The sequence below is a fragment of the Musca autumnalis genome, unplaced genomic scaffold, assembly GCF_047663935.1.
Source record: "Musca autumnalis isolate F117 unplaced genomic scaffold, ASM4766393v1 scaffold_5, whole genome shotgun sequence".
NCBI lineage: Eukaryota > Metazoa > Arthropoda > Insecta > Diptera > Muscidae > Musca > Musca autumnalis.
Window position 1 is genome coordinate 93554875 of NW_027412088.1, and position 12382 is coordinate 93567256.

Genomic DNA, 12382 nt, shown 5'->3' on the forward strand with positions numbered 1-12382 from the left:
AAAGAGAGTGAGAATATATGGCTTGAATGGAATCATGAGATACAATATACACGTTTGCGCTGATGCGCATCATGCAAAAACAAATTGACTAGTTAGCTGTTGACAAGGGATTGTGGCTAAGCTTCCGTCATATGAATTGGGCCAGCAACAGTCTTCGTTCTAATAAAAACTTATAGGCCATGGAAACTCGCAATAACCTTTTTTGTGTTTCTTATTCTAAACATATTCTTTATTAGACATTTTCGGATATAAACCAATACGCCAGCCCGGCGCCGGTGTACCAGAAATATATGCAAAATTTGGATCAACCGGCATGCTTGCATCATATGCCGCACTATCTGGCCTTCGATCCAATGATCGATAATACTGGACCACTTCATTTGGATATAATGTCGATGGAGGTGTGGTTAGCTGGGCTGCCCTATTCAAGGTGTGCGTTTCATCCAGGGCATCTGAGAGTCGTTGTTCTTCTCTCGTCTTATCTTTATTATATTTGCCATATAATTTATAAAGAGGATACCACGAAAGGAGTAGGGGACCTGTAAGATTGGAGATGTATCAATAAGAGCATAATAAATTTGTTTTGAGTTGGGATTTACTTACATATCACCAAAGAACTAAATATAGCGAGTATAATATTTGGAAATATTGAAAGATAGGTTATGTCACCTATTATCACAACTACTGACATTATCAGCCAGGGCAGCATACAGGCCGATTGACGCTGAAACGAAAAGAGAAAACGAAGAGTTTAATTTTAGGTATTACAAAATAAACAATTAAAAAAGTATAAGTCGGCTTTGCCGACAGAGATATAACCTCAGCATATGTGAATTGAAACTTTCATCTACAGACAGATAGAATGGATTTAGGGTCGTTTTAGAATTTTGTGGCCCTTTACCCCTTGCCGACAAAAATGTGGACTAGGATTGAAGGAATGGACCAACATAGTCCATTATGGAAGTGGACCTTATTTTGGGAATCATATCTTTTCGATAGATATGGCGCCAGCCACTATATATGGTGCCGTAGGAGATTTTAGCAACTTTTGGGCTGTTTTCAAACGAAGTATGGACTTGCTTCTAAAAAATGTTTACCATCGTAATTGAGGCAGTGAATACAAGTTGCTGCAACAAAAATCAAAGTAATTCGAAAGAAGGTCTTACAGTGAAACTATCCGAAATTTTGTGTGTGAGGTACCCGAAGGAGTCAATAAATATAGTCCATATTCGAAACTGATCTATATCAGGTAGATATATTAGGATGTGTAAAGTATAGACCAAATCGGTCACTCCCATCAAGAGTTATCGTGGGCACAATTTTACCGAACATTTTTGAACTTTTGTGGGGGTGGTACCTGAAGGAGTGGGCCAATATGGCTTCTCTCCGAACTTAAACTAAGTTTGCACAAAATATTACGAAAGCCAATTGTTGGACCGAATCGGCAGATCCGTTCGAGAGTTATCGTGCGCTCCAACCAGCCAGACAGGCGGACGGACATGGCTAAATCTACTCTAAATTGTCTGAAAAGGATTTCGTCCAAACAAACTTGGGGTCTAAAACCATTATTTCGATGAGGCACATTTTGCCCGTATGAAAGTGTATATACCCTTGTAGCATAAATGCTGAGGGTAAAAAATCGTTAAGTTCGGTTAACCTACATATGTTTTCAATTGTTGGAGGATATGTTGTGTGACTACTGGGAACCTCAAATGTCAAATTACATGTAGTTTCGTCGAAAAATGTAGCTAAAATCCTCGAAATGCCGAAAATCCTAAAAATCCCGAAAATCGGGAGGTACTGCACGGTGCTCTTGAAACAATTTTAAATGGAAGGTGCTTACACCTCGGAAATTTTTGCGGATTCTGAAACTACAATGTTTATTAATGAGAACAATCAAAAAACAAAAAAAATCGCCGGAGCGCTTTTTAAATAAATCGCGATTTAAGTTGACATTTTTAGGGGTTGTTTAGGTTTTCGCGATTTTGCTTAGAAACCGCATTTCCTATCAATATGGGATTAAAACAAATATTGTAGCTATGAAAATTCTCTACATGATTGATTTTTATGATATTCTCGTCTGTTTTACCGTTTTTGAGATATAGAAGTTCAAATTGGGACAATTCAAATTCAATTCAATTCTGTATCGCCCCCTTATAAAACAATGTCATGACTGCAAATTCCCAACTTAAACTTATATATCTAAAAAATGTTACAACTAAGGATAAGTTAATTAAGCAAGTCTTGTAGAGAATTTTCACAGCTTTAAGATTTTCTCAGGTCACATGTCGATACGACTTACCGTATTCAAGCAAATTCGCGAAACCCTAACAAAAAAAACTAAAAATGTAAACTGAGCTTCCTTATCTCAAAAATGGTACAAGCTGAGAACAAATGATAAAGTCAATCCTCTAGAGAATTTTGACAGCTACAACATTTTCTTTAGCTCCATTTCGATTGGACTTGCGGTTTTCAAGCAAAATCGTAAAACCCAAAAAAACACCTAAAAATGTGAATTTTGACCGCGATTTATTTAAAAATCCCTACAGCGATTTTTTCTTGTTTTTGGATTTTTCTCATCTATGAACACTGCTGATTCAGAATTCACAAAAACTTTCCCTGTGTAAGCGGTTTTCATCAAAAGTTAGTTAAGGCGCACCCTACATGACATTGTTTTATAAGGGGGCGATACAATCAGTGCATTGTCCCAAGTTGAACTTCTATATCTCAAAAATGGTAAAAACTACGAAAATACCATAAAGGTCGATCTTATAGAGAATTTTCATAGCTACAATATTTGTTTTAATCCCATTTTGATAGGAAATGCGGTTTCTAAGCAAAATCGCGAAAACCTAAACAGCCCCTAAAAATGTCAACTTAAATTGCGATTTATTTAAAAAGCGCTCCGGCGATTTTTTTTGTTTTTTCATTGTTCTCATCTATGAACATTGTAGTTTCATAATCCGCAAAAACTTCCGAGGTGTAAGCACCTTCCATTTAAAATTGTTTCAAGAGCACCGTGACTGTTTTATGGGAGCTATATAAAAACATGAACCTATATTGACAATTTTTGGTGGTGAAGTTTCGTGACTGTAGGGAACCATAAATGACAAATTACAGCTAGTTTGGTTTACGTTTGTAGCTAAAATTCTCAAAATACAGAAAATCGGGAGGCAACGTTATATTGGGGCTATAACAAACCATGAACCTATGTTGAAGATTTTTAGTGGAGAAGTTTCGTGGCCACTTGGAACCTCAAATGTCAAATTAAAGTTAGTTCGGTTAAAAATTGTAGCCAAAATACAGAAAATCGGGAGGTATCGTTTTATGGGGACTATACCAGAACATGGACTTATGTTGAAAATTTTTGGTGAAGATATTTTGTGACCCTTGGGAACAACAATCGTCAAATTACAAGTACTTCGGTCAAAAAAAGCTAAAATCATCAAAATACCGAAAATCGGGAGGTGCCGAAACATGGACCAATGTTAAAAATTGTTGCTGGAGATATTTTGTGACCTCTGGGAACCTAAAACGTCAAATTACAAGTAGTTCAGTCAAAAAATTTTGCTAAAACCCTAAAAATACGAAAATCTCGATGTACCGTTATATGTGGGCTATACTAAAACATGGACCTATGTTCACAAATGTCGGTGGAGAAGTTTTGTGAGCAATGGGAATCTCAAATGTAAAATTACAGGTATGTAGTTCGGTTAAAAATTGTAACTAAAATCGGGAGGTACCATTATATGGGGGCTATAACAAAACGTGGGACGATATATGCCTATTGAAAAAATATACTAGGGGGTGAATACACAGGGTCTACGATTAAATATAGCTCCCATAAATCGCTACGACACGATTTTATATTTTTCCAAGCTTATATGTCACATTTTTCGATCAAAATTGCGGCAATTTTATTGCGGGTCTCAGTGGGTACAAAAGTAAAATTCGGAAAATTGAAAATATAGGTGTATGTTTTGGTAGGGTAGGCCTCTGAAGTGGGAGTTAACTTTGTATTTTGGATACGCAGAACTTCCACACAGAAACGATCAACAATCAACGATCCATGTTTTGGTATATGCACCATTTGGCGGTATCTCCCTATCTAATGTATGTTGAAGATTTTACACTGAAATGCCTGCAATTTGGTGTTTCCGATTCTCACACCTTTATATTAAATATTTTATCAGTTAACATATTCTACTCATTATACACATAAGCCTTGACGTGACAAAGGAGCTTCATACTTTCAAGGACAGCAGAACAAAGTCAACAAAACAGAAAAAGAGCTCTACACAGCATCTAAAACTTCGCAAATTAGACTGTTCCAAGATTCCTTTCAGCATCTAGGACTGGTGTCGGACATGTGTTGGGTATTGTGGCATCAATTCGATTCGGCCCGATACGAATTGAGGCAGCTGCATCGTCCCAATCTTAATTGGGCTAAAACCACTAGTGTTTGCCTTGTCAGTTGGCGTGCTTCTGCTGCGATGAATGGGGATGGCCTCCAAGTACGGCATTCACACTCTATCTCTGCACTGCCTGTGCGACTGCGTCAGTGTGAATGCTATCCAAGCCTGCGTGATAGGCTCGTTGATCTGGAGGTTATCTTTTGTACCTTTGGACCTCTCTCTCTAGATCATGAAGATCTCTCCTAATGTGTCTGGATGGGGGAAGCTGGTCCATTAAGCACCCGAGTGTTGCCGTTCAGCGACTAGAGGACCTTGTTCCTACTTCTGATCGCAAATATCTGTGCTTTCCGCAGTGGTCCGCGCAGACAAACATGCTATCGAACGTTACATCCAAAATTGGGTAGTTAGTAGTCGGAATCAGTGCGCCATCGACCACTATGTTCAGTGGGAGCCTAGTTTCAGCGGTCGTGGGCGGATATTTTTATATTTCTGGGATGAAAGAACTGTACTAGGTCAGCTATGTAAACATTTAACCTATCACAAATGTCATCGACGATAGGACCCGACGCCAAGATCGTACAATCATCCACATACATTACGATCTCAATGTCGTCGGGAGGGTGTGGAATCTCAAACAGGTAGAAGTTTAGCTGTTTGGAGATATCACCCAGTCTTGGTCCAGGGAGTTCTGTTTCACTCTACGGGTTCTGGACTTCTTGTTTCTGAATTTCACAAATGAATGACGTCCGCACATATAGTTGATTATCGAACGTTTCAAACACGGCTGGAAAGTGGTCTTCTCTATATCCTCGAATAGCTTGGCATGGTTGACGGTATCGAAGACCTTCGATAGGTCTAGTGCCACCATGACTGTTCGATCGCACGACCTGTTCTGGTTCACTCCTCTTATGATATATGTGGATATGGCGTGTAATGCTGTTGTATTACTATGCAAAACAAGCAGATAAGGAAGTACCCTGCAAGCTAAAACTATCGCAGAAGTGACTAAGGCGTTCCGCCTAGGCGATAGTGGCGGAAGTCACCCTCAAGTGACCTTAGTTGTGAAGAAATGAACCACGCCCGCTTGTCGTCTTGGAAGTCACTCCAGCGACACTTCCTGAAGATTATTTCCCCGATAGTTCTTGGAATTTAAAAAAAATATATTTTTTTTCAATTAATTTTTTATATTTTTATTTTTTTAATTACGCTTTTTTAGAGAATTTATTCTTTGGAATTTCCGCCTACATTAATTTTGTCATTTTAAAAATGTGATGGTTTTTTGTTGCCTCACTTGGGAAGCGAACCCGGACCTTCAGAGTACAAAGCGAGTATGCTTACCACTGCACCACCGTCTCATATAAACATCAGATAGAAAAGTGTTCCATATTTGTTCAAATGTTTTGAATATTAAATAAATGTAAACAATCGCCTTGGAAGTCACTCAGAAGTCACTGCGAAGTGTCGACATACGCGAAAAAATGTAAACATAATAATGCTATAGAAATTGTTTGTGTAATTCATCAACGATCTTCCTTGGCGTGTCTCCGGAGCGACGTCTTAGGCGAGAGAGTGAGAAACTCACTTCAAATTATGGCAGGGTACTACCAGGTAGCGATGCTAGACTAAAAAAACTTTCATCCATTTCGATTTGATAATGGCGCTGAAAATTTCTAAATACCGAAAATCGGGAGGGAGCCTCTTACGACGTAAATCTATATACGTAAATTTCTGATGGAAAGTTTTCTACTGAGGGAATGTGACTGCCCAATAAAAGATAAAAGATCTATTGTACAGCAAAAGTGAATCGTACAGGCCGATTTCACATTTGTGGCCCGCAGTAAAGACTCTTGAGGCCTTAGTCCTCCTCAGTATCATCAGCATGGATTCCGTAAGCAGCAAAGCACGACAACAGCGCTGCACGCCATCTCCATATATATTTGTCAAGGACTCAACCAAAGACCGCCGTGTGATAGAACAGTGGTGGTGCCGATTGACTTATCAAAAGCCTTCTCTACCGTCAACCATGCCAAGCTGTTCGAGAAGACCACTTTTCAGCCGTGTTTGAAACGTTTGATAATCAACTATATGAGCGGATGAACAGTCAGGCACTCCACGCTGTTTGAGGACATTGACCAGACAACCCTCCAACCAAGCTTGAAACGGTGGATAGTCAAGTATATGTGTGCACGCCAGTCAGGAACAAGAAGTCCAAACCCCGTAGAGTGAAACAGGGAGTTCCCACAGGTGGGGTGATATCTCCGAAACTGTATAATTTCTACCTCTCCTGTATTCCGCCTCCTCCAGACGGCATCGAGATCGTAAAGTACGCGGATAATTGCTTGATCCAGGCCTCACGTACCTTCCCTGATGACATCTGTGAACGGCTGAACTCCTATTTAACTGATCTTACCACCTTTTTCCACGAGAGGAATATGCAGATTTCAGAAACAAAATCTACAGCCACTCTGTTCAGTTTGGAAGAGAATTTAAAGTCGTGGTCGACGATAGCAGAATTCCGACCACAAACTGCCCCAAAATGTTATATTCGGCACTACTTTCAAGTCGCCACAGCTATCTGCGGCAAACTGAAAATCAGGAACAAGGTCCTCAAGTCCCTAGCCGCAGCACTTGGGGTGCAGATAAAGAATCCTTGTTGATGACAGCTTTGGCTCAAGTACGTTCGGAACATTTCAGTCGCCTAAATTCTTATTAGGCGGAAATCGACCGCGCCATGCAAGACCCAGTATGCGGCATGGGCCGCAACTGCCCCGCCAAACCTACTCATCTAACTCCAGTGGATCTGTGGTTACATCCCACTTTCTTTGAACTGGAGATAGATCCAGATTGAACAGAAGAACGACCATTCAAACATAGTAATAAACACTGTTATAACAACAACAATAAAATATTTATTTACCCTTCGACTAATTAAATTTAATGCAACAAAGTTGAAAGAGCTAGGCAAATAAGTACCTCATTACCCAGTTATGCTAATATCGCTTCGCTCCTGACTACCGAAGCCTAAATACATCGAACTGCAGCAGGAGAGGTTGGATAAAACCCCAGGATAAAGTTCAAAGTTATCTGTAGTGGAATTCTGTAACACATTTTTGGAGTTGCCGACAAAAATCGGTAAAATTAAAATGCTTATAATTTCGGTAATTACCTAGATTTTCGGTAAGTTAAAAACCAAAATAATTCCTACCGTCATCGACAGTGCTGACAACTTTTCATTCATAATAACTCATACCTACCTGGGGGGCTATCAACCCAGAGCTCAGAATTTAGACAGTTCTTTGCACATTTTATAGCTTGGAAAAGAGTGCTTGGGAATATCCAAGTGCTTGGCGTCACACAAGAGCCCCCATAGATTAGCAGGCTCAAAGTTACCTTAATATAGAGGAAAACTATCACCAACCGATTGTTGAGATTTGCTAATATTTTATAAAGTCTCGCTGTGTTGTAATTTCTAGGTCCTGTAAGCTTTGCAATGTTTTCAATAGAAAGAATGCAAGACTAATCGGCGGGTTTCTGAACTTTGGGAATGTGACCTACATTATCACCTCTTTCCATTGGGCGAAAATCGCAAACAAGCTTAAAAGAATTCATTCATCCCCGAAATGGTAGTTTTTTAGTGTTTTTTACCACCAAATGTACAAATTTTGTCTTCCCGATGTTGTGCAGTCCCCACCCCTGACGTAAGGTCTCTGGTTGGTATCCGGTTCCGTTGATGTGTACGGTTGAATTGATTAAATCGCCCATAATACAAGTCTTGAGTGGCTTATCATCCTTGTTATCAGTGTTTTATCCTCTTCAGTACATACCTGACCATGAGCTGAGGCTTACAGTAATGAACTCCCGATAGAAGGTCTATAGTTAGTCCACCAGCTGTCAAACTCTTGAATACTACCGATTAACTTATTGTCTTTAGATAGTATTTTCTGAAGCCTGTCCGTTTTGTATAGATTGAAGCAAACCAAAACCTTCCGCTTAGTTTTATTAAGTCTATTCCAGGATCTGGAACAATCTGTTATTTTCAATTTTTTACTATTTTCTCCTTTATATTTTTTTGCAGACATACCTCACCAGTTCTGATTTTTCCACGATAGATTTCATTTACAACTCTTTCGACTTCTTCAATTGTCTATAGACCATGGTGGTGGTGCTCTGTTTTCATCAGTGCTTTTATATGCCCCATTATCCCGGGATTCCAATTCGGTTTTTGCTCTTTTCCGGTAAAACGCACTGATACTATTTGTGGTACTGCACTTTATCCGAAGCCCAAGCGGTTAATGATGGCTGTAATTTGTGAGTTTGGGATGGCCCAAACAAACGATTATCAGGGTGGTATGAATCACGAGCTATATCAAAGTAACAACGATTATGTTGACAAGGTAATACCATGAGATTGAATAAGAATAGAATAGAAAGGCCTCCTTGACATTATACGCACCCTTGGTAGGACACGGAATGTTAATTAACCCGAAGTCTAGTGAAGACTTAACATCAAATTTCAACTATATCTGTTGAATAATGTGACCAAAAAACTTCAAAATACCGTAAATCGGGAGGTATCGTTCCATGGGAGCTATATGAAAACGTAATATATATAATAATTGTTCCACAAACATCCCATGAGGGACAAGGGAGACTTCTCTCATATTATGAGTGCACCCCGATTCATATTAGCCCAATGATATGGGACCTACAGTTTATCGCCGAGTCCGAACGGCGTGTCTAAGACACCACTTATGTAGAGAAATTTTACATGGCTGAAATACTCAGAAAATGTCGCCAACATTACAGAGGGGTATTTTGCCACCGTTGAAAAGTGTTTGATGTTACCTGGCCGGGCAGTCGAACCCACGGCCTTCTGTGTACAAGGCGGGTGTGCATACCATTGCACCACGGTGGCACCCAAAACGAAAACGTGGACATGCATATTTCAGCCTTGAAAATATAGGAAATTATGAGGTACTGTTCCAGTGGGTGCTATATAAAAACCTGGACTTGTTTTGACAAATTACTGGGAGAACATTTTATATCCCCAATGGATTATGTGATTAAAAGTCGCAAAATACCTCGAAAATCGGGCGGTGCGGTTCTATGAGGGATATATAAAAACCTAGATCCCCAAATGAAAGCAAATACCAAATTTCAGCCATTTCGGTGGGATAATGCGGTTAACTCCTCAAAATACAAAAAATCGAGGGTACCTTTCTAAGGGAGTTATATCAAACTGTGGACCAAGTCGTAACATAGCTCCCTCCCGATTTCGGTATTTTGAAAAATGTAGCCAAATTATTCCACTGGAATTCCTGAAATTTGGTATATCGTCTTCGCTAGAGCTACAAAACAGTATAATATGTAGAAAACATCCCAACCGTACTCTTTAGAGTATAGAGTTCAGGCCTTATATTGTCTATAGAAGATCTACAAAAGTCATCTTGTTCTCCTCCAGACACCCAAAGGTCTTCAGTTGCCTTTAGAAGACCACCAGAGGTCTTCTGATGTCTTTAGAAGACGTCCAGACGTTTTTTGTTTTCTTTAGAAGACCTCCAAAGGTATTATGTTGTTTGTAGTAGACCACAAGAGGTCTTCTGATATCTTTAAAAGATCCCCAAAAGTCTTATGTTGGCTTTAGAAGACCTCCAGAGGCCTTCGTTGTCTAAAGAAAACATCCAAAAATCCTCTGTTGTTTTTAGAAGATCTCAAGAGGCCTTCTGTTGTATAAAAAAGACCTCAAGAGATCATCTGTTGTCTATAAAAGACCTCCAAAGGCCTTATGTTGTCTATAGAAGACCTACAAAAGTCCTCTTGTTGTCCTCCAGATACCCAAAGATCTTCAGTTGCCTTTAGAATACCACCAGAGGTCTTCTGATGCCCTTAGAAGACCCCCAGAGGTTTGATGTTTTCTTAGAAGACCTCCAAAGGTATTATGTTGTCTGTAGTAGAACACAAGAAGATCTCCAAAAATCTTATGCTGGCTTTAGAACACCTCCAGATGCCTTCGGTTGTCTAAATAAAACCTCCAAAGGTCTTATATTGTCTATAGAAGACCTCCAGAGGTTTTCTGTTATCTATAGAAGACCTACAAAGGTCTTATGTTGTATTTATAAGACCTCCAGAATTCTTCTGATGTCTTTAGAAGACCTCCAGAAGTTTTCTGATGTCTTTAGAAGACATCCAAAGGTTTTATGTTGTCTGTAGAAGACCACCCGAGGTCTTCTGATGTCTTTAAAAGATCCCCAAAAGTCTTATGTTGGCTTTAGTAGACCTCCAGAGGCCTTCGGTTGTCTAAAGAAAACATCCAAAGATCCTCTGTTGGTTTTTGAGGACCTCAAAAGATCTTCTGTTGTATAAAAAGACCTCAAGAGATCATCTCCAAAGATGCTCTGTTTTCTAGAAGACCTCAGAAAACAAAAGAAGACCTCCAAAGGTCTTCAGTTGCCTTTGAAAGTGCTCCAAGTGTCTTCTGTTGTCTGCAGGTGACCCCCAAAGGTTTTCTGATATCTCTAGAATAATTCAAAAGGTCTTCTGTTGCCTATAAAAGACCTCCAAATGTCATCAGTTGCCTTTAGAAGAGCTCCAAATGTCTTCTGTTGGTTTTAGAAGACCTCCAAAGGTCTTCTGCTGTCTTTGGAAGACCTCCAAAGGGCTGTGTGTTCAAACTTTTTACACATTTGTTTATGTACGCTATTTTCATTCCAAAATCTTGGTCACCGTTGGTATAGGTCCACGTTTTGGTATAGCCCCATATATGGGTAACGTCCGATTTTAAGATTTTTTGAAGAAAATTCAGTAACATTTCTCTACCGAATTGGATGTTAATAGGAATTTTGTGTTACCAGAAGATAGAAAACTTACTCGGAAAAAAACTATCCGTATTTATCCTCCAGGACCTCAGAAAACAATTTTAGAACCGAGATTGCTGTAAGCCGTCGTGTTGTCAGCAGATACAAATATAAACCGATTTTCAAATTCTACTCCTCCATGGAATAATCATTAACGAAAGGAAACTAAAGTACGGCCCGGCCGAACTTAACGCCGTTCATACTTGTTGTTAGTACCAGTAAATTTGAGGCATTTTCAATATTTATAGTTCGGTAAAATTTTTTATATGTGTCAACTTAACACCATTCATACTTGTTTTGCACCATATTTGGCCTTGCCAAATTTAACGCAGTTTCAATTTATTCCATCTTCACGTCTCTTTGCGCTTTTGTAATCATCATAAAAATCTAGAAAACACCCAGATATGAATCACGCGTCTCCTAACTGTCTTGTTTTCTCGTTTTGCTTTTAAAATCATTAACACTTTCAATTGACACACAGAAACACTTATTAACACCTACCATTGTTATGGCCACCGCCAATATAAATGACAACAGAAACATGGCCAACATCACACAAAACACTCCCAGGCAAACATAAGCGGCTGCATTTTCAAGAACGAAACGAAACGAGAAACGGTTAAGATCAGATCACCTGGAAACAATGATATTTGTTTGCCACACACAATCACTCACACTAAACTTACAACTGTCAAAGGGGCAGGTGTCAACATTGAACGCGAAATGACCCGAACATATTAGAAGTATGGCAAATGTGATAATTTGCATATAACCGATAATATTGCCAATGATGTGAAGGATACTCGAGCGACGTGATGTTGTCGAATGAGAAGTGGATTTTGCCATTGCTGCCGTGCCAAATGGAAAACAGGAACACAGCGGCGCTCTGTGTGTCTTACAAACCCGCCGAAAACCGAATTGATACTAAAGAAAAATTGGCGAAAAAATAATAAAATGGAAATCCAAAAGCAGAAGAATTTTTGATAGTAACACTAAAAACAACAACAACAATAGCAAAAACACATGAAAACAGCAACAACACAAATGGCAACATTATAAAAATGGGAATTTCGTGTGCGAGACATAGTGTCAGCCAGCTCAGGCAGCCAGCAG

The 12382-nt window shown here is 39.3% G+C and overlaps 1 protein-coding gene across 1 annotated transcript; it reads right to left on the reverse strand.

Moving 5' to 3' along the window:
- Positions 1–216: 216 nt before the first annotated feature.
- Positions 217–12170, reverse strand: LOC141386691 (uncharacterized). Its single transcript, XM_073955611.1, has 4 exons — positions 11956–12170; positions 11771–11853; positions 604–724; positions 217–539 (listed from the first exon to the last, which is right to left on the reverse strand). Exons 1-4 carry the CDS (start codon positions 12113–12115, stop codon positions 217–219), a joined length of 687 nt encoding a protein of 228 aa, XP_073811712.1. The 5' UTR covers positions 12116–12170.
- Between the last annotated feature and the right edge of the window lie 212 nt (positions 12171–12382).